The sequence below is a fragment of the Catharus ustulatus genome, chromosome 22, assembly GCF_009819885.2.
Source record: "Catharus ustulatus isolate bCatUst1 chromosome 22, bCatUst1.pri.v2, whole genome shotgun sequence".
NCBI lineage: Eukaryota > Metazoa > Chordata > Aves > Passeriformes > Turdidae > Catharus > Catharus ustulatus.
Window position 1 is genome coordinate 5505156 of NC_046242.1, and position 26444 is coordinate 5531599.

At 59.5% G+C, this 26444-nt stretch overlaps 1 protein-coding gene across 2 annotated transcripts; it reads left to right on the top strand.

Moving 5' to 3' along the window:
* The first annotated feature begins 1814 nt into the window (after positions 1 to 1814).
* On the top strand, positions 1815 to 25829 carry TMEM132E (transmembrane protein 132E). 2 transcript variants are annotated; one of them, XM_033078424.2, is made up of 9 exons: positions 1815 to 2916; positions 13154 to 14045; positions 14818 to 14958; positions 17832 to 18024; positions 18290 to 18433; positions 22079 to 22284; positions 22682 to 22961; positions 23039 to 23230; positions 23637 to 25829. In XM_033078424.2, exons 1-9 carry the CDS (start codon positions 2844 to 2846, stop codon positions 24663 to 24665), a joined length of 3150 nt encoding a protein of 1049 aa, XP_032934315.1. In that variant the 5' UTR covers positions 1815 to 2843; the 3' UTR covers positions 24666 to 25829. The 2 variants fall into 2 exon arrangements, with proteins under 2 accessions (XP_032934315.1, XP_032934316.1); XM_033078425.1 differs by having other exon boundaries at positions 23669 to 24396.
* The last annotated feature ends 615 nt before the right edge of the window (positions 25830 to 26444 follow it).

The following is a 26444-nucleotide window of genomic DNA, read 5'->3' on the forward strand; positions in this document are numbered from 1 at the left end:
TGCCCGCTCCAGCCCCCTCCGCCCGCCAGCGCCGGAGTCATCAATAAAATCCAGCTGGGGTAAAAATACTCCTTTCTGGAAGGGCTGAAAAATCTCCCAGCGGTGCTGCCAAGAACCTGCCAGAAGCGCCGCGGGACCGCAGGAGGGATTGCACCCAAACATCCCTCTTTAAAAGCCCTCATCCATCAGTGGGAAAGGATCCCAAGGAGGGGAAGGACGGGCGTGGTCCTGCCAGCATCCCCAGTGCCAGGGCCCTTCTGGGGTGGGGAAACTGAGCCTTGGTCCCACCTGGGCAGGCTGGGGAGGAGGAAATCGAGGGCTGGGTTCTGTGGATCGCGGTGCCAGCCCTGGGGATGAGGCCGGGAGTCAGCCCTCCCCTCCTGGAGCAGTTGGGAGATGGGAGATAAATCATGGGGGTTTTTATGGAAACGAGCAGCGAGCGCCTGGGAGGTGGCGGGGCCGCTCCAAAGCGATGCTCAGCCATTCCTGCAGAATTCCAGGTGCAGGGGTTTGGGGCACATCCCCTCTCCTTCCTCTTCCCCACCCTGCTCCTGCGTTGTTCCCAAAGCTGCCGCACCCCGAGGTGCTGGGGACCCTCGGGGGGATCCATCCTCCCCCCCACACTGCGGGGCCGCCTTTTCCTGGGGACATCTTCAGCTCCTGTCACCGCTCAAGGTCAATCCATTAATTGCCGTGAATTATTTTGGCGTTAATGGAGATGTCTTGTTCGCTTCCACTGCGAATGAGGCTGCCAGGAGGAACGTGCTGGCCGAGCTTTCCTGGGAAAGGCGCACGGGGGAACGGATGGAAGCAGAGCAGGGCGAGGGGAGGCACCCGCGCTTGGTGTGGGCAGGAAAACCCAGCCAGCCGGGCTGGGAATGGCTGGGAATGGGGTCTCAGCCCCCCAAAATGATCTCACATTGGGTACTTGAGGGGAGTGTGGCATTCCCAGGAGCGCTGCTGCCCCAAAATCCAACTCTCCCATGGCTCTGGGATAAGGGAATCCCTCCCCAGCCGTGCTGGAAGCATCTCCAGGCCCTGTAGTAGAAATTTCGGGATCTGTTGAGGGGTGCAGGGGATCAGAGAGGGAAGGGGTGACTGATCCCCCACCTCAGGGGGGAACAGGGGGTCCCCAATACCCCCATCCTGAGGGCACAGCCCTCAGAGAGGGATGACAAGGCTGATCCCCCATTCCAAGGGGTCCCCAATACCCCCATCCTGAGTGCACAGCCCTCAGAGAGGGATGACAAGGCTGATCCCCCATTCCAGGAGGTCCCCAATATCCCAACAGTGTGCACAGCCCGCAGAGAGGGGGTGACAAGGCTGATCCCCCATTCCAGAGGGTCCCCAATATCCCCACCCTGAATGCACAGCCTGCAGAGAGGGGGTGACAAGGCTGAAACCCCATACCAGGGAGTCCCCAGTATCCCAACAGTGTGCACAGCCTGCAGAGAGGGGGTGACAAGGCTGATCCCCGCGGGTGGCACAGAGGGGACACAGGGGACATCCCCAGGGTGTCCAGCAGTGACCAAACCCTGCTCCTCTCCGCACCCACCCTTGCCCAGCAGGGTGCTCGGAACCCCCCAACTTCCCCCGCTTTGCTTTTCCCCAGGGCAGCCCCTCCGCAGCCGGGGGTGTTGGGGTGGGGGGCGGCCGGGAATTCTCCGGGGGGCTCGGGAAGCGGGAGGTGGGGGCTGCGAGGGGAAGGAGGAGGAGGAAGAAGAGGAGGAGGAGGAGGAGGAGGAAGGCGCCTCCCCCTGCCGCCCTCCCCTCGCTGGCACCCAGCGGAGCCCGATGCGGCTCGGGCCGGGCGAGCGGGCACCGGAGCGCCCAGCCCGGCCCGGCACCGGCGGGGGGGGCAGCGGCAGAGCCCCCCTCAAATGCCCGATCCTCCGGCACCCCCTGTGCCCATCCATCTGGAACGCGGAGGAGGCGGGGACCCCCTCTCGGAGCGCTCCTGGCGGGGTCCCCGCGCTGCCAGCGCTGAGCCCGGGGTGTCCCCCCCCCAAACTTTGCCTTCGGATGCGGGGACTCCGCCGCCGAGCTGCTCCTGCCGCCGATTAATCGCATCTGCTTGGGATTAATTATTCACCCGGCTCTGGCTTGTGGTTTTTTTGTTACGTTCTTGTTGTTTCCTTTTTTTTTTTTTTCCGCCTGTTTATCCTTTTCCTCGGGGGAGCGCGTTAATTCCGTTTTTCCCCATTTTTAAAATTTTTTTTTTGCTTCTCGCCCACCCCCCCATTTTTTCTTTCCCCCTTGGAAGAACAGCGCTTGGAATTCTGATTTTTCTTCTCGTACGTGGTGGGGGGGGGGGGGGCTGGCGACCCGCACCCTGCAGCATCATCATCCTCCATCGGCACATCGGGGCTGCTCCTGCCTCCGGGAGGGGGTTCCACGTGCTCTGCTCCCCCCGCTCGCCGCTCCTGAGGAGGAAGAGGAGGAGGAGGAAGAGGAGGGGGACCCTCCCCCGCCGGCTGGGCGCTCCCCCGGCCGCCCTGCAGGCACTGGGGGGGGTTGCGGCAGCTTTGGGGAGGGGTGGGGGACCGGAGATGGGGAGCTCTGCTCGCTGAGCTGGGGGGGGCAAAGCCGAGCCCCCCCTTAACCTGACCCGGTTCCCCCCCCTCCCCAAATTCCGCCGTTGGCTGCCGCTCCCGGCTCGCACGTGGTTGGATTTAGGGGGATTTCTGCGGGTTTATTTTTTTTTGGTGCTTGTTTGGATTCCTTTTATTATTATTATTTATTATTTTTTAATTTTTTAATTAATTTTTTTTCCGCCTCGGGGGTGCCTCGATTTTCACTCCCCCACCCCCCCTTCGATTTTTCTGGCTGTCCCCCACCTCGCAATGGCCTCTCTGGAGAAGATGCTGCCCGGACCGGCCGCGCTGCTCTGCTGCCTCTGCTCCCTGCTGCTCCCCGGTAAGTGCAGCCACCGGGGGAGATGGAGGGGGCAATATTTATAAATATATCTCTGTATTATATACACCTGCAATACGGGGCTCTGCACCACCTGCACCCCCGGGGGCACCGCCTGGGACCCCCCTCCCACGGGCATCCCCTCCCTGGCTCTCTCCGTGCCCCCCCCAAAGCGAAATGGGTGAAGATTAGAGTTTATTCCTGGCTTAATAAAATGACAGCTTGTGCTTGCGAGCGCTGGCAGCGGGCTGGGCTGAGCCTGGGCTGTGGCAGGGTGGCAGGGGGACACACGGCACCAGGGGGTGTCCCCCGGCCCCCCCGACTCTTGTCTCCTTAATGCAGAGCTGCTTTAGCGGCAGGATCAGGGCTTGATCCGCTATTATCCACTCGCTGATCCCCCAGACCCGCACCCAGACACTTTCCCGAGTTGCTGGGCAAGCTGTGCCCAGGTGGCAGGCAGCATTTTGGGCTGGGGGTGCAGCCCCTGCCGTGCCTCTCCCCTGTTTGTCACGCCCTGGGCTCTGGGGGGCTGCACCCCCTTGCCCTGATCTCATCCCAGTCGCTGTGGTGACATCCTGGCCTGGCCTGGGGACAGCCCTGGGGCCACCAGCACCTGCTGCTGGGGGCTGTTCCTGGCCAGCGAGGCCACAGAGGGGTCACACAGCCCGAGGGACACGGGGTGGTGCCCAGTAATGATTTTTGTGGATGTTTTCCATTTGAAATCAAGCCCCGGCCGAAGCTGCTGTTCCTGGCCTGGCCAAGCACAAAGTGGGGGCTGTTTGTGGTCTGGGGGGGGCACCCACCTCTGGCCTTGGGCTCGGGGTGTCCTGGGGACATTGCCTGGCTCAAATGGTCCCTCCAGGAGCTGGAGGGATCCCTGGACCGTGCCTGGCTCTGTGTCACACCAGCAGCCACAGCCAAGGCACTTCGGGGGTCCAGCAGGGCTCTCTCAGCATCTGCAGCACCCCAGGGGCTCGGAGGAGCTCGAGGAGGGGTGACATAAAGAGGAGGGGGCATTTTGGGAGCATTGGAAGGGGTTTTCCACCCTGGAAATTCAGACCCCAGTGGAGGAGCAGGGATGCTCCAGGCTGTGGAGCCACAACTTTGTGTGTCACCCTCAGGGGTGCCCCCGTTCCACCCCCAGATGTTTCCTGGGGTGCTCCCCGGGCAGGGATTGCTGGCAGAGCTCTTTGGGAGCAGCAGCTCGGGGGTCTGGCAGCCTGGAGGGCAGCAGGCTGTCCCCCTGCCCGCTTTCCCTGGATCAGTTCCAGCTGTCTGGCTGGGCTGTGCTGCCGGGGGCGGCTGGCGGCGGAGGGGAGCATCCCTGTGGGAATGAGGATCCATCGGGATCGGCCTCTACTGCAGGGCTGGATGTGGCTCCCTGCTTCCCAAGGGCTTTCTGACCCCCCCAAAAACCCGGTGGGCCAGGCCCGGGCTTTAGGCCAGGGCAGGATCTGTGCCCTGGGCCGGGGGATGCGATGTCACCGTGACTGGGGGGGGGTCCCGGTGACACCGTGAGGTTGGTGAGCCAGATCTGGCCGTGCTCCCTGTGCCCAGGGGAAGGGAAAACCTCTGCCAGGAGTTTCCAGGCTCCTTTCAGGACGCTCAGCTGCCCTCGCTGGCCTTTCGTGGACAAATAAAGGTCTCGGAGCGAGCCGCAAAAAGCGGCCGAGAGCTCCCGGATCCCAGCGCCCCGCACGAACGGCGGGGTCAGCCCGTGGTGAAGCAGTGCCCTGCTCTCCTGCTCGCAGGATTTCACATCTCATTCCCTTTCCCCTTGTTTGTTTTTTATTGAGGAGCAGCTCTCCGTGCCAGCCCTGCTCCTGCTGCGCTCCCCGGGAGCCGCTTGGCCGAGGCCCCAGATCAGCTGCTTCCACAAATGGGGATTTTTTATTTTGGTATTTTGGTATCTCCGGGGTGGGATGGCCCCAGGGTGGCCCCGAGGGCTCGAGGATGGACAGATGGACAGATGGACAGGTGGAGGGTGGGGATGCTGGTGGTGTCTGCTCGGTGCAGTTGTGTTGGGACCTGTTGGGATGCAGCACGGGGTGGATTTATGGATTTATGGGTTTATGGGATGTGTGGAGCTGTCTGTAGGGTTGAACCTGCACTCTGCATCCTCCACAGCTCCCTGCAGCGTGCCTCAGTTTCCCTGCAAAGAGGCTCTGCAGCCCTCCAGATTATCCTGTCCCAGCATTCCAGACAGGTTTGGGCTCCTGTGCTGGATCCCCATCCCCCTGCTGGATCCCATCTCCCCGTGTATCCCACCCTCCCACCACACCCCAGCAAACGGGGCTGGGGGTGAGGATGGTGCTCCAGGGCTCCATCCCTGCTGGGATTTCCATCCTGGACACCCCAAAAGCAGAGGGGACACACCCCAGCCCCCTGCCCGTCCCCTCAGCGATTCCCAGCTCCGGGCTGTTCGCACCAGCAGGTGGAGATGTGCCATAACTTGCCGGGAATGGGAACCTGCAGCCCCTGGATCGCTGCCGGTGTGTGCCGAGTTTCCAGCCCCGTTTTTATCGGGATGGGGACGGCTGAGCACTCCCGGGAGCAGGGAAGGGACTGGAGGATTTTTGGCAGCAGGTGAGGGGACAGGACCCAGCCTCTGAGCTGGGTTAAACCTGGCACAGCTTTTACCTTTGGTGCCACAGGAAATGGGATGTGCAGGGATATTCCTTTTGGATTTGGGCTCTGGAGTGTGTCACCAAGGCCTGCTCCACCTGCCCCAAACCCCAAAACCTTAAATCCCAGCCCAGTGCTGTGTGTGGGTGTGAAGTTGGGAAATTGTCTTTTCTTCTACCACTTTTTGCCCTCTTGGTGTTTTTGAGGGAAGGGAAAAGGCCGAGGAAGATCCTCTAAATGATGATTTTGGGGAGCACAAGCCACAGGGTTTGTCCTTTTAGGGGAAACTGAGGCAGAGGATGGGGGTGGCAGCACCCCCTGGCTGGGGATTGCTCAGGAATTTTTGGAAACCTGGCTATTTCCTTGAGAATTTTTTGTTTGAAGTGCTACTATTTAAATCCCTCCAGCTGCTGAGATCCCTCTCCCATCTCCTCTGCATCCTATAAAAGACAAAAAAAGGCGAAACTGAGGATCCCAGCAGAGCATCCCCAATGTTCCATCAGCACATCCCAGCTCCAGTCCCTCCTGTGGAGGGAGTCAGGGGGATGGGTGGGAGGGGAGTGAGGGAAGGGCTGCTCAGACAGCACCACCTGATTGATTTGGCTCCTGCATTTTGGCCAAAATAGCTTTGGGTGTGTGGGAGCTGCTGGGTGTCCCCTCCCGCGTGGCGCCTGTCACTGCCGCGGCAGGAGCGTCCCATCCGTCTGGAAAAGGTCACTCTTCTAATCTAATCACCATCTTTTATTATTAAATGTGTGTCCCTGCTAACGAGCAGCTCCCCAGGCTGCAGGCAGGCAGGGAGGGAGGTGGCTGCTCCTGGGCTGGGACCCCAGTGGTGGCTGTGGGGGTGAGATGTCCCCTGGGAGTTGTGGTGGCAGGAGGAGAAGTGGTTCAGAGTGAGGGAAAAGGGAAGAGGAGGCTGGAGCTCACCTAGCTGGAAATTGGGAGCCCCATCCCCACCCTGGAGGATTTCTGGGCTGTCACCTGTGCCACCAGCACTGCAGGGCTGGGATGCAGAGCTTGATCCTCAGGATGTGCCTCTCCCTTCCTTTTCCTTGAGCTGTCCCTGACCTGTTGCTGCTCCTGGCCTGTCTCATGTCCCTCATTCCCCCTTGGTGCCCTTGTTGAACACCACCACCAAGGCCAGTTCAATCTTCTGATGAAGCCACTGTCACCTTCTGGTGAGCATTTTCCCACCCCCTGGATAATTTTTGTCCCCTAAAAGCCCAAGCAGGTGCTGCTGGGGTGGCTTTGCCACCTCACGTGGTGCTGTCACCTCCTGTCACCTGCAGGAGTTCGGGTTTGCCCTGAGCTCTTCCCCAGCACTGGCAAAACTTGAGAGTGAATTCATTTTTCATTTATTTTCCTTTAAGGTAAAGCTGTGTTTTCGCTCTGGAGGATAAATCAGGTTGCAAATGCAATCCCTGCTGCTGCCAGCTCGGTGTGGCTGCAGGATCAGCTCCAGGAGCAGGGGAAGGGGAGGAATTCCAGCTGTGTTTGAGCTGCTGCCAGTTCCCAGCCCTGCTTCTGGGGGTCTGGGGCTGATGTTGGACCCCAAACCTGAGATCTGGGGCTGGATTTCCCTCGGGTGCATCCAGAATGGAATCCAGCCCCACCAGAGGGAAAGGAATTCGTTGGCATCGAATCATTTTGGAAGGTGTTGCTGGGCACAGCCTGGAGGTGTTGGGGAGGGGAACCTGGGGGCAAATTCAGCGTTCAGGGGGTGCTGGGAGGGTGTTCCTGCTCCTGCCCATGCTGGGAGGGGATGGGGTGACACTATGGGGGTGTCCCTGCGTTGCCTCTGTCCCCACCCTGGGCTGCTGGGGGTTTGTCCCTCAGGAGCTGCTGTCCCTGTCCTTAATTCCCATTTCTGGCTCCCCAAGGTGGTTTTTGGAGGAGCCAGAACGTTCTGGGGCTGCCCTGTTTACCTCAGGGTATCTCCCCTCCCATCTCTTTTTGGACACCCATAATCAGCCGCTTCCCTGTCCTTTTTTTATCCCCCCTTTTTAATTAATTTCTTCATTTCTCTCCCTCCTCTGGAAAGGCCTTCTCCTCCCTGTCCCCCAGCCTGTCCCTTGCTGTGATTTGTGGAAATTGCTCTAAAGTAGCTGCTGTGTAAAAGCCTGGCTGGCTCCAGGAATTTATGGCAGGCTGTGCCTCTGCACGGCACATCCCATTTAGGCCATATTTATTTATTCCTTTAGCTCCCTGGTTATTTTTTTTTCCCCTCCCTGTTTTGTTTATTCCCTCTTATTAATTTCCTGGGGGAAGCACAGCCCTCAGCACTGCTGGGATGGTTCCTCTTTGCTTGGTGCTGCTTCTCCCCCACAAAAAAATCCCACCAGTGTTACTGGATTTTATTGCTCCTGATGATGGAAAAGTCAGGCTGGACTTTTGGGAAAACTCAGGGATGTACACAAAAGGATCCACCAGGCACAACCCTGTGTTAGAGAATCCCTTCTTGCTGCTCCCAGGACTCCAAATCTCCCCCTCAATCCCTGCCCAGGCTGATTTGGGGAAGCTGGGAGCAGTTGAACCTCAGTGCTGTGGGAATTCCCAGCCCATCCTGGACAGATCCAGGAGCCTCCTGCTCTTCCCACGCTCTCCCCTCCGCACACAGGGGAAGGTGATTCCACATTTGTAACAATTATTCACTTAATTGAGTTCCAATTAGCTGGGACTGGAGATGGAGGCTCTGGATGCATCAGAGGGAAGGGGGAGCTTGTTGGCATTTATGGCACCAAAACCAATTTCCAAGGCTCTGCCTACAGGGAACATTTTGGAGGTTTCCATGAGGGGTCTCCTTGTATTTTTTTTTTAATTTAATTCCTGGCTTTTAAATTTTTTTAAATTTTTTTTTTTTTTTTACTCTGGGAGTGTGGAGCAGAGAGGGGCTGGCTGAGTTTTGGGTGGTGGCCTGGAGGCTTCTTTGCTCCCTTTTTGTTGGGTTTTAGGGTGTTTGGAGCTGCTGACCCCACTGGGGTGGGAGTGTTGGGTGGCAGGGTCGGTGCAGGATGAGGAGGGAAGGGATTCCCAGGAGAGGCAGGGACATGTCTGAGCCTGACCCTTCCCTGGCACCACCTCCAGCTGTGGGAACATCCAGCTGTGGGAGCTCCAGCTGTGGGCATCTCTAGGAGCTCCAGATGTGGCACATCCCAGGTGTTTGGGGCTGCTGCCACCCCTGTTCCCCCTGAGGGATGAGGTGACAAAGGCTGAACCAGCAGATTTTGGGGCTTGGCCTGGGATCCACAGGATGCTCAGAGGAGTGGGGTGGAAGCAAAGAGAAGTGAGATCCCCAGAAGTGGAATAGCCAGGCTGGATGTTCTCTTTGGGGTCCCCTTGGGGTTTTGAGGGGGGATCCATCCCTCCACTGACTGCTCTGGTCATGTCCTGTCATCATCACCCTGAAATCATCACCTGGAATGGCACTGGGTCTGGGGATCAGGGAGCTCTGGTGGTCCTGGGGGGCACCAAAACCCCTGCACAGGAGCCCTGAGCCAGGCTGGGAGCTGGGAGGGACAGTGACACCCCCTCCATCCCTCCCTGGGTGTTTGGGCTGGGTTTATCAGCTCAGGTCACTGCTTTGGGGACAAGGACTGCCACAGCAGCCTGGCAGGAGCTGGGAGAGCTGAGGCTGGTGTCCCACATTCCTTGGAGCTGGGATGGATCCACCGAGCCCCCAGTGCCACCCATTAACATCCAGAGAGCTTTGAGCCCTGCTGGGCTGATCTCAAACCTCACCTCCCCCTCTCCCTGTGTGCTTCCCCCATAAGTGGGGCTATAGCCCCGGAGCCCCTGCTGTGCCCCTCGGGATAAGCCAGGATAAAGCTCCCCCTGGAGCAGTGATCCTGGGGCTGACAGCTGGGCTGGGCTGGGCTGGGCTAAGCTGGGGCTCAGCTCTGCCGTGGGTTCTGGAGCAGGGGAGCAGGACAAGGAGGGTGTCCAGCCTCGGGATTGCAGTGGGAGTGGGGATGGTGGAGAGGCTCTGCCTGGGCCCTGTTATCTGGGTGTTCAGGGCAGGAAAGGGGAGGATGGTTGAGCTGCTGGCTCAGCCCAGGCTGTCCATCAGCCTCCTCTCCCAGTGCCCAGGCTGTCCAAGCCCAGCAACCCCTGCCTTGAGACTGGGAGTGATGATGTTGATGGTGGTGATGACCCAAACCCAATGCTGGGGTGTTGTGGTGCTGTTTTCTCCAGCAGTGAGACCCCCTGGCCTAGGTGTGTGATGTCAGGCAGGCTGGAGGGCGCTGTCCCTGTCCCCAGGTGCCCTCCTGGGCGGGCAGAGCAGCTCTGGCCCATCTGGCCCCGTGGCTGTGGCTGGCACGGGGCACATCTGGCGGGGCAGATGTGGGGCTGCACAAAGGGGTCACCAGTTGTGTGTTTACATCTCCTCTCCCTGCCCTGGCTGCAGGTCACCCCAGGAGACACAGGAGTGCTGCCCTGTCCCACTGGGGGGCTGGGGGGCTCCCCCAGGCCGCTGGGGTCTGTCCAGGCACGGGGAGCTGTGTTTGGGCTGCCGGGGTGGAAGGGCCATATGGGCCCCTGTGTGCTGGCCTGATAAACCCGGAATGCAGGTCAGGTGCTGCAAATCCCGCTGGCCACAGCGGCAGCAGGGCTGCAGAGCACAGCCAGCAGGCAGGGCTTAACCCTTCTGTCCCCCCAGAGCCAGACATGGGGCACCTCCCCTCCTGGGGGTGACAAGGAAGGGGCTGGGGACAGTGCTGTGGGGACAGCAGTGTCCTGGGCTGTGTCTGTCCGTCCTTCCAGTCTCCTTCCAGGCACCTCTCTTCCATCTCTTGAGCTGTTGGGCCTTTCCTTCTCCTTTCCTTCTCCTTTCCTTCTCCTTTCCTTCTCCTTTTCCTCTTTCCTCCCCCCTCATCCTGGAGCTGTTCTCTTGCTGTCCAGCCATTTTTGACCCCCATCCACTCCCCCTCCTGCTTCATTCCCCCTTTTCCCCACCCAGCAGCTTCACCCACAGCTCCACACCCCTCCAGCCTCCCTCCTCCTCCCGTGCTGTCCCCGTGGCTGTCCCCAGGCTGGATGTGGCTGGGTCAGATCCTCTCCTGGCACCGTCAGTCCATGGCTGGGGAAGGGAGGCGCCGCTCCCGTCCCCAGATTAGAGCATCATTTAAATGCATTTGCTCTGGGAAGGAAATCACTTCCCTGGGTGCCGCCAATCCGCCGGGGCTCAACTAATCATGGCCATGGCATTAATCCCCAGCCCAGGCTGGCGCTGTCCCCGCCCCAGCTGGCACGGCCGGGGTGGCCGGCTCGGGGACAGGGCCACCCTGGTGTCCCCATGGCAGCGACAAGCCGAGTTTGGGAAGGGCTTTCCTCGCCCTGCTACACCCAACCCTCGTTATCCATCAGAGAATCCTTCCAAGGAGGAAGGAGCTGGGTGCTGGAGGGGCCCAATTGTCCCCAACCCTGCTGGTGTCACCCCTCCCAGCGGGTGACAGCGGGTGTCCCTCACCACAGGCACTGGGTGCTCGCCAGGGTGGCACAGAGCTTCTGTCACCCACTCAAGGGGACACAGAGACTTTGCAGCACCTCGAGGATGGATTTTACTTGGGGCTGTGCTGGGCACTGAGCTGGGTGGGTTTAGGGTGTGTTTTGGGTGGATTTTGGGTGTGTTTTGGGTGAGTTTTGGGTGAGTTTTGGGTGAGTTTTGGGTGGGTTTTCCCTGTTCCTGATGCTGCTCCAGATCCTGGAGGTTTTGAGGGGATTAGGTCTGATGCTGTTCCATTGACCAGGTTGAGCAAAGTTCCTTTCCCTGGACCTCACCCAGGTGGGTCCAGCTCACACTGCTCCAGCTGCTGGATCCTTCTCCTCAAATAATCTCATATCTTGGAAAAAAAAATCTCCTTTTCCACTTGTTGGGGATGGCAGGAGGATGCAAACCTTCACTTTTCTTAGCAGAACACAATTTCCAAGAGCAGGAAGCCCCTCAGTGCTGGTGCTGCTGAGCAGAGAGGCACCCATGGGTGCTGCCCAGGGTTTAGCACCTCTCCTGCAGCTCCTGGCTCCCTGGGAGGTGGGAAAAATGAGATGATGGGGCAGGGGCTGGAGCTGTGCCACATCCCTGGGGAATTCTCTGCCCGGCTCCGGGACAGTCCCATCCCGGGGTGGAAGGAAGGATGGAAGGAATTCTGTCCCGTATGCAGCGCTAATCCTTTTATGAGCCCTCTAAGCTGCTTAATGCCCCGTGCCCGCAGCACAGAGCTCCCCGGCCGGCCCGGGCTTCCTGCATCCCTTCAGCCCCCAGAAAAGTGACCGGGGTGACTTTTAGGGCTGGAAAAATCCAGCGGGAGTAGGGGACTGAGTCATTGCCGGGAGCGGAGCCGTCACATCCACACCTCGGCTTTGACACCGATAATTTGGGCTCTGCCGCTTGGAGCGGCTGCAATCAGCACTGCGAGCCGGGGATGCGGGGAGCGAGGGGGATCCAGCCCCTCCTGGGAATTCCTGGCAGCCGCTGGAGAAGGCAAAGACCTTGAGATGTCTTCCAGGCTCCCGCAGCTGCCGGCACAACCCGGCCGGGCGCCGGCTCCCAGGAAGATTTCCATGGGTTTTCCCTCTGTTTGCAGTGGGGTAACCGGGTCCTTCCCAGGGGATCAGACAGCTCTGACCCTCGGCTGGCAGGGGTTCCCTCTCTGCCAGTCCTGGAGTGATTTTTTTAAGGGAAAAATGATCAAAATGAAAGGTGAAAGGGGAATTCTGAAGCGCTGGGCGCTGCTGGGTTTGCACAAGGTGGCACCGACACCATCTGTGTCACCTTTCCACCAGGTCTGGGAAAAACTGGGGACAGCACAGTGTGGGTGACACTCCTGGGTGGGTGACAGGTGACAGAGGGGCTGTGACACCACCCTTAAGCCAGGTGTGAGGACAGAGCAGGTCTGGGCCGGGTTTAGCCACCTTTCCTGGGAGCTGGAAGCAGAAGGAAAGCCCTGATGATAATAAATACATGGTGGGATCTGCCAGCCAAAAATTAACCTGGATGGAACTTTTGGTGATGAGCCTCTGGAGAAGCTCAGCAGGGATGAAGCCAGCCCTGTTTCTATAGAAGGGTTTGTGCTGGTTCTGGCAGTGCTGGGGTGGGTGACCCAGGGACAACACGAGGCTGGATGTGGCTTTAGCACACCCTGGACGCCCCATCCCACGCTCAGGATGGCTTTGGTGAGGCTGCTGCCACCCGTCAGGAGGAAAAATCTTGCTTGAGGTCCTGTTTGTGGGACAGACAGCCAGGTCCTTGCTGCCCTTCTCAGAGGTTTGGGGCCTGAATCTCCAACTCCACTTTAACAGAAATAGGGCTGGCTTCATCCCTGCTGAGCTTCTCCAGAGGCTCACCACCAATAGTTCCATCCAGGTTAATTTTTGGCTGGCAGACCCCACCATGTATTTGTTATCATCAGGGCTTTCCTTCTGCTTCCAGCTCCGAGGGAAGGTGGCTAAGCCAGGCCCAGACCTGCTGTGTCCCCACACACCCAGGAGTGTCACCCACACATGTGACAGAGCTGGCCCAGACCAATTTTTTCCAGATGCTGGATCAGCATTCCCTGCTCAGGAGCTGCTGCAGAGTGGGATGTCCATGCTAACCTGCACTCTCCATCCCCTACAGCCCACGCCAAGGGCCCAGCCCCCAGCCCCGACCCCGCCGAGCCCCCCGGTGCCATCCTGCTGCCCGTGAGCTACCGCCTGTCCAACACCCGCCTGGCCTTCTTCCTCAAGGAGCTGCGAGCCAGCCCGGCGGGCAACGGCAGCGCCCCTCTGCAGCGCTCCGAGCCCTTCGTGGTGTTCCAGACCAAGGAGCTGCCCGTCCTCAACGTCACCCTGGGGCCCTTCAGCACGGGGCTGGTGCTGCCCAAGGAGCACCTGCAGCCCTCCAGCACGCTGGAGGTGCCCGACCGCCTCACCGTCAACTGGAAGGTGCGCGCCTTCATCGTGCAGCCGCGGCTGGTGGCCAGCCAGCCCGTGGTCCAAGTGCTCTTCTACGTGGCCGGCCGGGACTGGGATGACTTTGACGTGACGGACAGGCTGCCCTGCGTGCGGCTCCACGCGTTCCGCGACGCCCGAGAGCTCAAGAGTTCGTGCCGGCTGCGGGGCAGCCTGGCCATGTGCCTGGTGCAGGCCGAGCTGCCCCACGCCTGGTTCGGCCCCTCGGCGGTGCCGCTGGGCAGGAGGAAGAGCCCCGAGAGCCTGGAGCTGGAGAGCCAGCAGGCTGAGCTCTATTACACCCTGCACGCCCCCGACGGGGCCGGGCAGTGCCTTGGGGACGCGGGCGCTCGCCGCGGGGCTGGCGGGGCTCGCACCGAGGGTCCCACGCAGCACCCGCTGCTGCGCATCGGCAGCGTCAGCCTCCTGCAGCCCCCGGCCGGGCCCGCCCTGCAGGAGCATCACCTGGACGGAAACGTCTTCATCCGCCTGCCCGACAAGCCCCTGAAACCGGGGGAGGTGCTGAGCATCCTTCTCTACCTGATGTCCAACTCCACGGTGGAGCATTTCACCCTCAGGTGAGGCGCTGGGGCTGCTCCCGCTGCCTTTGCCAAGCGGCTGTGGGCAGAGGGAGTGGGTTGGGAGGGTGTTGTAGGATGTGCTGGAGGTTGGAGCAGGTCTGGAAGCAGGGCTAGAGTGGTTTAGCAGTGGGAACTTCCTGCAGAAAAGGACATCTCTGTCCTAGCACTGCTGTGTTTGCTCTCCCAGTGCTCCCAGTTGCACTGGGATTCTGCCAGCAGCTGTGGGGACAGCTTTGGGGACAAGGTGTGGTACAGCCTTGGGGCTGCTGTGGACAGAGGGGGACCCCCATATCCCCTCCTGCTGACCCAGAACCAGGTGGGAGCAGAGTGGGGTGATGGGCTGGAGGTGCTGAGAACCCCAGTGAGGGCTGTGGGGACCCCATTGCTGTGTGTCCCTAAAGATGGGGACACCAGACCTGGCCACACCTCTTCAAAGGGCGCTTGCCAGTGTCCCTGCGGCCTCTGGACCAGCTGGGAGCCCTGGAATGGGGGATGTGGAGCTCCAGGCTCTCCTGTCCTTCACCCCAGGGATGCCCAATGCCACAGGGGTGTCACTGCCCTGGGGTCAGCACTGGGGCTGAGGGTCCAAAATCCTGCTGGAGCAGAGATTGAAGGGACAAAATTCCACAAAAGGGGTACCTGGAGTGGGCTGCTGCCAGCCTGGATGATGCTTCCCACAGCCTGAAGGGATCAAGGGAAAAGCTCCTCCTGTGCCATGGCAGGGGATCCAGGAGGGCGAGGATCCAGCCCTGACTGTCACTCTCTGCAGGGTGAAGGCCAAGAAAGGTGTGAACCTGCTCAGCACCAAGTCCAGGAGCGGGCAGTGGCTGGTGAGCTCGGAGCTGCTGACGGGTGGCAAACACTCCACTGCCACTGTTGATGTGTCCAGGGTGGACGGGGCCGGGCCCAGGTAAGGGCTGCAGCTCTGGGAATGCCAGGGAACTGCTGGGATTTGGCCTGGAGCAGGGTCTGGGGGGCTGCAGGGCCACATGGGTGCTGGCAGGGGAAACTGAGGAGTTTAGGGCTGAGTTGTGAAGCCATGGAGGATTCCTTAGTGTGGGGTGGAAGGATTTTAATTTTTTATTAAGTTTTGATGGTGTGAGAAGCAGCAGCTCTTTGCTGTCTGTCCTGGGGGTCTCCTCTGGGAAGGAAGGGGAGCAAGGCAAGGTCCCACCTGAACCCTAAAGTGATGGATGAGTGTTGGATGGGGAGCAGAATCTGAGTCAGCACCTGAGACAGGCAGCTCACACATCCCTGGGACTCTGGGAAAGGCTCAGGTCAGTTGAGGAGAGCCCTAGACATGGAATTGGGAATGTTCTGAAGGAGAAAGGACCCACAAAGCCAAGTTGAGACCTCAGAGGGTTCTCAGCCTGGAGAAGGGGAGATGTGAGACTGGCAGGACATGGCAGGTGAGGGCAGGGGATGGGCATGGGGTCAGAAACAGCAGCAGGGAAGATCCTGAAGTGCTGGAAAACAACAGTGATATCTGTCACTGTGCCTTGGGAAAAGGGACACAAGTGTCACCAGGAGCTGCCCTAAAGCACCTTGATGTGCTCAAGCTGTTCCTGTCCTCTGTGGTGGAATCTCCTCACATCTCTGTCCCCACCCCAAAACTGAGCAGAGCTCACACTCTTGGAAAAAAGCAATCCTCAGCTCTGCCACTCTGGTGTGAGCTCCAAAGCTCTGCAGAACCAATTTCCGTCCAGGAGAGCAGGTTTTCCTTCACCCCACCTCACTGCTTCCAAAATACACCCACAGCACCCAAACCCACGGCCCTATGGCTGGTCCAGGAGTGTCCCCAGGGCCACCAGCCCCTGTCCCCTGCACACCCACACCGCAGCACACAGAGCAGAGCTGCCAGCAGCAGGATCCTCTCCCCCTTCCCCCTCTCCCGCTGCCAGCACCGCTTCCAATCAGCCTGCAAAGGTTAGAGACGGGGGAGGAATTTAAAGTGATTACAATCACCTTTTAGACAAACAACTCCATCAAATATTAACGGAATGGAGAGGATGAATGACTCCAAGCCGTGTTGCCCTCCGGGCTGTGCAAACAGAGGAGTTGCTGTGCTGGGGCTCTGGGGGCTTTTGGCAGCTCTGGCTGTGCAGGGAGGGGCTGAGAGCCCTGAGCTTTGGGGTCAGAATGGCCAATTTGGGGTGTTTGGCACCCCAGCAGCTGCATCCTGAATTGTTCCCCCAGTGTGGGCAGCCTGGCTCTTGTCTCTGCTCAGAGCTGGGGGAGGGCAGGGGGTGGTGGCTGGGGCTGGCAGCGCTCCTGGGACACCTTGGGCATCCCATGGCAAGGAGTCCCATTGGCACACCACCTGTGGCTCTGCTCTTGCCTCTTCCCTGCTGGGTTTGATACTCCTGGCATTGGGAGAGCAGCCAAATCTGCTTTTCAGACCCTGTGGCCTTCAGTGATTCCCCTTGAGCCCCAGAGCTGCCTTGGAGCAGAGCAAGATCCACCAGTCCCTGTGGGTCAGCTCCACCATGGCTGCTGTGGGAGCAGGGATCAGGGCTTGCCATGGCCTGGAGCAGCTCCAGTTTCTTGCTCTCCCCTCTCCCTGCTCCCTGTCACTCATCAGATATTGATTAGAGAGAAATGGGCTGTGCCCTGCATCCCCAGGTCGATGGGATCTTCTCAGTTGCTGCACTGAGATGAAACAGGAGGCAGTCCTGGCTTCCCTTCCACTGGAATTTCACTTTTCCTCCCCTCCTCGCTGGCTCTGGGGAGCTTTTACCAGTGCTGTGTTTTGTGGGGGCTCAGCAGGGTTGTTCAGTTTTTGGGCAGAAGTGAAGTTTGACTCAGGGCAGGGTTGAACCTTGAGTCACTCCAAGGATTTGCAGAGCTGAGGGCAGGATCAGGTCTGGTTTGGTTGTAGGGATGGGGTGTGGGGGTAATTTATGCTGCTGCTGTGAGGTTGTGTCCAAGCCATGCCACAGGTGGACACCAACCTGTCCCCTTAGTCTGGCTGGGTGTGGCATCCTCTCCACCCTGTCCTGCCTCAGGGACACCCCAGAGGTCACTCCCTGTCCTTCAGCTCCGTGTCCTGCTGTCCTCAGCCCTGCCATTCGTTTGTGTGTGTGCTGAGCTGATGCTCCAGGGCTGTTCTCCCCTGCTGGTCCTGTCCACCTCCCTGTCCCCTGCCATCCTCCCTCACAGGATGGGGACAGCCCTGTCCCCTGTCCCAGCTCAGTGCTGTCCCACCTGCTGCCTGGGATGAGACTCTTCCTCCCATGACTCAGTTTCCCCATGGGATCCCCTTGGAAGGGGCTGTAAAGTCACCAGCGTGGGCTGAGCTCCTGTGCTGACACTTCTTGGTCATTCCTGAGTGCTCTGGGTGTGGGACACTCGGGATCTGACCTGTGGAACATGGTGTCCAGGCAGGAGCAGTAAATCCATCCACCCTGCTGGGAAGATGGATTCAGGGAGACAAGGCCAGCACCTGCAGCCACCCAGTGTCCCCTGAAGCCATGGTCACATGCCCACCCTGTGATGTCACCCAACAGCCCTGGCAGAGCTGGGGAGGGTTTTTTGTCCTACTGCGAAAAACATTTCTTTCTCCCACTGGGGAGATTCCCATGGGAATCTGCAGGATCCTGTGGGAGCAGCCTCTGCAGAGGTGGGGTCAGGCTGCTGGGTTTGGGTGGCACCCCCTGCACAGCCCCCCTGGGGACACCAAGGAGACCTGCTGGGGACTCTGATGGCCTGGTGCTCATCCCAGGGTGTCTATGGGACCTGGGACAGCCCCCTCACCGTGTCCCCTCCTCCTGTGCCCCTGCCCAGGGATGGGGACTCCTCATCTGAGATCATGCAGCTGGATTTCGAGATGGAGAACTTCACGAGCCAGTCGGTGACGCGCCGCATCATGTGGCACATCGACTACCGGGGCCGCAACCCCCCGCCCGACCTGGAGAAGGTGGTGACCGAGCTGACGGTCATCCAGAGGGACATCAGGGCCATCGTGCCCCTGGCCATGGTGAGCAGGTTCTGCCCCCAGTTGTTACCTGTTTTGAGGGGGATCCCCTGAGGGATTGGCCACCTGCCCTATAGCACCTCTCCATCATCCATCCATCCATCCATCCATCATCCATCCATCATCCATCCATCCATCCATCCATCATCCATCCATCCATCATCCATCCATCCATCCATCCATCCATCCATCCATCCATCCATCCATCCATCCCACCCAGGGACAGGCTGCTCTCTAACACGATGGTGTCCTTTCCATGCCCCCCCAGGACACGGAGATCATCAACACCGCCATCCTGACAGGGCGCACCGTGGCCATTCCCGTCAAGGTCATTGCCATCGAGCTGAGCGGCGCCATCGTGGATGTCTCGGCCACGGTGGAGTGCAAGTCCAACAACGAGGACATCATCAAGGTGGGTGTGGGGAGGGGGATCCTGTGACCCTCATGAGTGGCTGGCGTTCTTCCAGGAGTGCTGACCCCAACAGTGCCCTGGGCTGGGGCTGTGACTGAGCTGATGCGACTCACAACCTCACCCAAACCAAGCATCATCCCCTCTGTGGCTCCAGTCTATACAAGCTTCTCTGTGGGGTCAGCTGGGAGAAGGACAAGACACTTTGTCACTGTCCCCAGAAAGGCCCCAGTGCTCCCACACTGGCAGCAGCAGTAACTGTGGGTTATCACTACACTCAGTGCTGAGAAGGGGAAATATCATCACTGTGGGCTGAGCTGCTCGCTCCCATCGGTGCCTGGAGTGACACTGGTGTCCTGATTGGGGACCGGTGAGACAGGAATGATGCAGAGCAAAGAGGAGCTGAGGGGGAAGATCCAGGTGGGAGAGGTGTTGATGAGGCCAAAGGCTCCTGCCCCAGCCACTGATACAGCCCCAATCCTCGAACCCTCCAGTTTTCCATCACCAGCCCCGTTCATCCATATACATTTTTCCATCCCTGAATAAATCCATCTGCCCACCTGCCCATGTCACTCTGCCACCATTTCCATCCGTCCATCCGCCCCCAGACATCATTCCCTTCTCCTGAACGCCTCCCACCCCTCTCCCTGCATGCACCCAGCTCTCCCTTTCCATGTTCCTGGCTGGGCAGAGGCAGGGAAGGGGGCTGGATTCTCTTGGAGCCCCTTCTCCCCTTTGGGGTGATGGCAGATCCCTGTCCCTGCTGGGATTTGCTGTCCATGGGGCTGTGTCACCCACCATGGGGGACATCCACTGCCACAAAGTCCTTACCCAAATTCTTGACTAAAACTCAGATCTGTGGGATTTACAGGACCGGCTCTAATTTATGGAGCCCAATCCTCCCCAGCGTGATAAAACACTGGAGCAATAATACACTTCAGGATGGACTCCAAGACACTTAAACTGTTTAATGTGCTGCCTTTCTGCTCATAAATCTTTTGACACTCTGTCCCCAGACCTGGGGGGAGCAGGCACATGCCCAGGAGCAGGGATGAATAATGCAGGGAGCAGCCCTCCAGCCCCGGCTCCCATCCCGCCTGGAGCCCTGCGCAATTTCTTCCTGAGTTATTTGGTGTTTTTGTTGGAGCTTCATTTCCGAGGGAGCTCTCAGTTACCTGCTGAGATCGGGGAGTATGATTGCGGTGTCAGGGCTCTAAACCTGCTCCATAAATCACAGCTTACGGAGTGGGATGTGCTATCTGTTACTGTAAATAATTTAACGTGAGGGCGGGCTGGGGAGCTGCCTCTCCCCGCTCTGGTGTGGCTCCCTGGCGGTTGCTCTGCTGTCTAACGTGGAATTTGTCCTGGGAATGTGTGGATGTGGTGGGAGAGCACGAGTGGGAGTTGTCATGCTCATCCCTTCTGTGGTGACACCAAGGTGTGCAGGAGGACATCAGCACTCAGGGCAGTGCAGAAACCACCCCCTCTTTTTTGGTGACCTTGGGGTGTGTGGGGGGACACACAGGGAGTGGGAGATGTTCAGCCTCACCTGGAGAACCTCAAAGGGACTGATCCTCAGGGACCCTGCTCACCCACAGCCACCACCAGGACCACGGGGGCCTTGCAGAACACGTGTCCCCTTGGTCCCACTCCTGTCCCCGTGCCAGGCTGGGAACTCCTGGCCACAGCAGCGGAGGCAGCGGTGCCTTGGCTGGGAGCCCAGGCAGCCCTCAGCCTCTGTGCTGCTGACACCTCGCCGTAAATCCGGGAAGTTTCCCCGAACAAGCTTCATTTCCGAGCTAATCTGCAGTCACTCCATCTTCGGGACAGGCCTGGTGTGCAGGGATTTTTTTGTTGTCACAGTTTCAACGCGCTCCCGGCTGCAAAGCAAGTGGTGCCCAGAAGGAGGTGCCGGGGGGTTTATTAGCCAAGGTAATGCAAGCAGAGCCCATCGTGTTTATTGTGATAAATGGCACAATATCCAGAGATCCTCTGCTGCAGGATTCACCTGGGAGCTCATCTTTATTCAGGCGCTGCCTCGGCACAGATGAGATTGTCTTGTCAGACTTGCTGAGCTGGTACCTCTGATAGGAAGACAAGGAACAAATCCTCCTGCATGGCCCTCCCCTCCTGTGCTCAGGGATGTCCCCAGGAGCCCAGAGCAGGGCTCTGCCTCCTCCACCAGCCCCAGGGGACCACGGACACTGCATCGGGCTCCTGGAACTGTTGTAGAAGTCAGACCCTGCTGTGGGCTCAGAAATGCAAAATTGCTGCTTGTGGTTGCCCACAGGTGCTCAAGGAATAGGCTGGGAGACAGACAGGGATGCTGTCACCTCGGCAGTCAGCCACCTGCAGCCTGGCCTCAATCCTTTATCAGAGAATCTCCACTGCTGGAAATCAGCTCCTGTGTGCTGTTGAGATGCTCAGTGCTGCTGAGCAAACGAGTTCTGCTCTTCTCCAGCACCCAACAAATGGGATGCAATCCCAGGCGATCGGGGTTGGGCCATGGGGTCGCTGCAGGTGAGAGGCTGGAGTCCCTTTCTGGTTGTGTGACTGGTGACCTGAGCTCACACCCTGGGACATGCTGCCCTGGTGTCCCCTGAGCTCCTTGATTGGCTCAGGTGGGTGGTGATGAGTGACCCCCACAGGATGGGTTTGTTTTATAGCAAATTTCACTAATGGCATTTCTATAAGTGGGAATTAAAAAACAAGTGAGAAGAGGAACAGGAGGATCCATTCAGATCACAGGAATCCTGCTCTGGGGTGAGCAGGAGGGACAAGGACAAGGCACCGGTGGGGACAGGCACGAGAGGGGTCTGGAGGAGATTTTGGGGCAAATTTCCAGGTTGAGCAATTTGCAACCTTTGTGAAGCACTCATGGGTGCCTCTAGCGCAGGGACAATTCAGTGTGGGGGCAAAAGAGAAACTGAGGCACCAAGGGGAGGTTCTTGGTGAGGTGAGAGGGAGTGAGGGCTGGCTGGGTCAGGGGACGCTTTGCAGGATGGACACAGGGTGTGGATGTGTGCCTCAGGAGGACATGGGTCAGGGGACACTTTGCAGGATGGACACTTTGCTGGATGGACACAGGGTGTGGATGTGTACCTCAGGAGGATGTGGGTCAGGGGACACTTTGCAGGACGGAATCTTTGCGGGATGGACTCTTTGTAAGATGGTTACTTTGTAGGATGGACACTTGGCAGGATGGACACTTTGCAGGATGGATATTTTGTAGGATGGACATGGGGTGTGGATGTCTGCCTCAGGAGGATCTGGGTGAGGGGACACTTTGCAGGGTGGACACTTTGCAGAATTGACACTTTGCAAGATGGACTTTGCAGGATGGACATGGGGTGTGGATGTCTGCCTCAGGAGGACGTGGGTCAGGGGACACTTTGCAGGATGGACTCTCCAGGATGGACACTTTGTAGGATGGACACTTTGCAGGATGGACACTTTGCAGAATGGACTTTGCAAGATGGACACGGGGTATGGACTCCCTCTGAGCAAGATCTCCAGGAGAGTGGAGCATCCCTGCCCCAAGGGCTGGCATGTACTGTTTTCATGCCAGGTGACATTCTGCTCTTCCATCCTCCTGCCAGGATCTCTGCTGTGCCTACAGAACCATTCCCCTCCTCTCCTGTCCCACAGGTTTCCAGCAGCTGTGACTACGTGTTCGTCAGCGGGAAGGAGTCGCGGGGCTCCATGAGCGCGCGCGTCACCTTCACCTACGAGCACCTGTCGGCCCCGCTGGAGATGACGGTGTGGGTGCCCAAGCTGCCCCTGCACATCGAGCTCTCGGATGCCCGCCTGAGCCAGGTCAAGGGCTGGAGGGTGCCCATCCTGCCGGACAGGAGGTGGGTGCTGAGGAGCTGCACTGGCTGGGCTGGAGAGGGCGAGGTGGGGGTGGTGGTCATGGGTTTATTGTCTTGCTCAGCTACTTCATGAGGAGGTTTTAAAGGTGGTGGAGACAGAGGCTTCTAAAGGGTCTTTGGTGGAAAGGGGAGAGGTCATGGACACAATTACAGGGAAAAAAAAAATTTCACAGTGTCTTGGTGGAGAACATCCCTCCTTGGCGGTGGTCAAAAGCTCCCTGGATGAAGTGGGAACTGCCAAGATTCCCAGCCCCTTTTTTGAGGTCTAGAGACCTCCAGGTGTCCATCCCAAGCAGAGACACCTTGTCCTCTCATTTGTTTAGTGGCAGAGATGCTGTGTCCTGCTCTTACCACATCCTAAATCCCTCGAATCCCGCAGGTCGGTGCGGGACAGCGAGCACGAGGAGGATGAGGAGGAGCGGAAGCAGAGCCGGGGCTGTGCCCTGCAGTACCAGCACTCCACGCTGCAGGTCTTCACCCAGTTCCACACCACAGCGGCCGAGGGCACGGGCCAGGTGGTCACCATGCTGGGGCCGGACTGGCTGGTGGAGGTCACCGACCTGGTCAGCGACTTCATGCGCGTGGACGACCCGCGGGTGGCCCACTTGGTGGACAGCTCCACGCTGGCCGGGCGGGAACCGGGCACCACCCTCTTCAAGGTACCCCTGGCCACCTTTCCCCGCTGTGCCAGCCTGGCTGGGGTGGCAGGAGGTGACAGGAACCTCGTCCCCTGCAGGTGGTGTCCCCGCTGGTGGAGGCGGTGCTGGGCGAGACGCTGGTGACGGTGGCGGAGGAGAAGGTCAGCATCACGGACCTGAAGGCCCAGGTGGTCTCCAGCCTCTCGCTGTCCCTCCACCCCAGCCCTGGCAACAGCCACACCATCATCGCCCGCACGTCCGTGCAGCAAACCCTGAGCTTCTTCAAGCAGGTGAGGCCAGGGGGGCATCCAGGCTTGGGGGGAATTTGGGGTGCAACCCCCTCCTCCCAAATCCTGCCCACACTCCAGCCCTCACAGCACCCACTGTCCTCATGACACCCCAGAAACCTTCACAGGGGCCTGGGGACAGGACACACTGTGGGGACAAAGGGGGAAGGATGGAATTCTATACTGGCCAGCTCTGGTAGCCACATCTGGCACTGCTGGGATTTGAGTTGAGCCTGGGCAAGCACAGGGAATGTGGAGAGAATAGGCGGAGGAGAAAGACCAGGGAATGGCTGGAACAAGATGGATTCTGGAGGGATAAAGGGTGAATTGCATGGAGAGGTGCATGGGGGATGGACAAAGGTGGGACTGGCCTCCTGCTGGGCAACCGGTGCCTGTGTTGGTCCCGCAGGAAGCGCTGCTGAGCCTGTGGATTTCCTACAGCGACGGCACCACGGCCCCCCTGTCCCTGTACGACCCCAAGGACTACAACCTGGTGGTGAGCAGCCTGGACGAGAAGGTGGTGACGGTGACCCAGGACCGGGCGTTCCCCTTGGTGGTGGCGGAGAGCGAGGGCGCGGGGGAGCTGCTGCGGGCGGAGCTGGTCATCTGCGAGAGCTGCCAGAAAACCAAGCGCAAGAGCGTCCTCTTCACCGCCCTGGCCACCGTGCGCGTCCACTTCGGCTCCGAGGAGGACCCCACCTACGACTACGACCACGTGTCCAGCAGGCCGGGGCTGGGCGAGGCCGGGGCCAGCACCACCCTGCGGGCAGAGGTGGACAGGAAAGCGGAGCCGAGCGAGGACAGCCGGATGTCCAGCGCGTCTCACCCCACCGAGGACTTCCCCACCATCCCCACCGGCTTCGTGCAGGTGACGCGGGGGCTGACGGACCTGGAGATCGGCATGTACGCCCTGCTGGGCGTCTTCTGCCTGGCCATCTTGGTCTTCCTCATCAACTGCATCGTCTTTGTGCTGAAGTACCGGCACAAGCGCATCCCGCCCGAAGGCCAGACCAACATGGACCATTCCCACCACTGGGTCTTCCTGGGCAACGGGCAGCCCCTGAGGGCTCACAATGACCTCTCCCCGCAGCCCGAGAGCCCGGGGAACCCGCTGGAAAACGTGCAGACCTGCTGCCACGGGGACCACCACAGCAGCGGGAGCTCGCAGACCAGCGTGCAGAGCCAGGTGCACGGGCGCGGGGACGGCTCCTCGGGGGGCTCCACGCGGGACCAGAGCGAGGACCCGCTCAACTCGCCCACCTCCAAACGGAAGCGGGTGAAGTTCACCACCTTCGCCACCATGCCCTCGGACGAGCTGGCCTACAACTCCATCCCCATCGCCGATGAGGAGGACTTGGAGTGGGTGTGCCAGGACATGGGGCTGCAGGACCCCGAGGAGCTCCACAACTACATCCGCAGGATCAAGGAGATCGCTTAACGCAGGGGCAGCGGGGACGGGGCGGGAGGGAGGGGCTGCCACGCTGTGCCACGCCGTGCCACGCCGTGCCACGCCGCGCCACCACGCTTCCCCGGGGCCGGGCACCCGCGCTCGGCTCCTTCTTCCGCACATCTCACGTCCTCACCCCGGCCAGAGGCTCCTCCGGGGGCGCCTCTTTTCAGTTCTCGCCCTTTCCCCACTGGTTCTCCCAGGGGAGGCAGCAGCACTGGCGTGGCCCCAGCCGCTGGCAGAGGGGACGGGGTCACAGCTCAGGGCGTGCGTGTGGCCCTGCTGGCAGGAGGGGCTCTGGGTCCTGCTGGGAAGGGGTAGGAGAGGGCAGAGATCCCATTTCCCCCCGACCCCAGCAGGGAGGTGGTGGGTGAGAGCTTCCCAAGGGCCTCCCCCAGCCTTTGCTGCGCTCAGTTGCACAATTTTGGAGGTGAGTGCTGGGTCACCCCGTGGTTTTTGGGGTGCTGGCCCACACTGGGTGATGCAGTGGGGGCACAGTGGCCACGGGGCATCCCTGTCCCCATCACCTGCTGTGTCCCAAATTCCCGGTGTGCCCCCTCCCTGGCTGCTCAGGCAGTTTGGGGCTGCCCACTGGGGACATTTGCTGTCCCTCTGTCCCAGCCATGGGGTCACTGCTGGGCTCCCCCCTGCCCCACAGCCCTGTGGGGGCCTCCAGGGCCAGCCACCGCTTTGTGCCCCCTCCCAGTGCTGGGATGTGGCTCTGGGATGGGAATGTGCTGTGGGGACACCTTCAGTGGCACCTGGCCTGCGTGTCCCAGTGCCAGCCCAGCAGGGACGCCCGGGGCCAGGCTCAGCCTGTGTGGTGCCTTCTGACTGCCATAACCCGATGCCTCCCGGTCCCCCCATGCTGGTGGCACCTCCAGCCCCTCTGGCTCACCCGAGGGGCTCCCCCAGCCCAGGGCCACCCCATCTCCCAGCCCAGTGTGCAGCACCCCCAGCCTGGGGGGGACACAGGGTACCAGGGCAGGCTGGGGACGCTGGGCTGTGCCATTGTCCCCATGGGCACCGAGCAGGAGGGGACAGGGACCACCCCAGCATCACCCAGTGGAGGCTGGCAGCAGATTATTTCTGGATCGAGAGTTACCCACCACTGTGTCTCTTTTTTTTTTTTTTCTTTTTTTTTTTTTCTTTTCTTTTTTTTTTTTTTTCTTAAATAAAAGATCAGAAAAGGAAAAAAATGAAACAAAAAGCAAGTGGCAGCACTGTCATGGGCCCTGTTTCTGCTCTGGTGCCTGGGGTGGGGGTTCCCAGTGCCTTTGGGGGTGAGCCCTGGTGGCTGAGGGGTCTGCTGGGGGATGGCTCAGCTTTGACTGAGAGGGTTCCCCCTCCAAAATCCTCCCCTGTTGGGCAGCCTGGGTGGGCAGAGAGCAGTCCCACCTGTGCCTCAGTTTCCCTAGCAGGTGAGCTGTGGTCTGGGTTGGTGTGTGGTGCTTCTAAAGCCTCTTTAAGGAGTTTATCAGTTTGGGGTCTGTGAAAGTTTCTCTCTTGGGTGGCCTTAAAATTTACCTGAGAGCTCTATGCTGGTTTTCTATATCCATATATATCCATACCAATATGAACACAGGGGCTGAGATGTGCTCAGAGGGCAGGCAGGACGTGCAGGGAGTTGGTTTGACTCTGCCCCCTTATCTGAACCAGCCACGGAGCTGATTGTGGCTCTGAGCAGGAAAATGGACACAGCTGCCTCCCCTGCCTGCAACTGCCCAACCTCTTCACTCAATTAACATAAATGAAAAATAAAATTTAAAA

Excerpts from the sequence above, each read along its gene's own strand:
- TMEM132E (XM_033078424.2), top strand. The coding sequence starts at position 2,844 with ATGGCCTCTCTGGAGAAGATGCTGCCCGGACCGGCCGCGCTGCTCTGC. Across the intron at positions 18,025-18,289 it reads CCATCGTGCCCCTGGCCATG|GACACGGAGATCATCAACAC; the intron begins GTGAGCAGGTTC and ends ATGCCCCCCCAG. Across the intron at positions 23,231-23,636 it reads CCCTGAGCTTCTTCAAGCAG|GAAGCGCTGCTGAGCCTGTG; the intron begins GTGAGGCCAGGG and ends TTGGTCCCGCAG.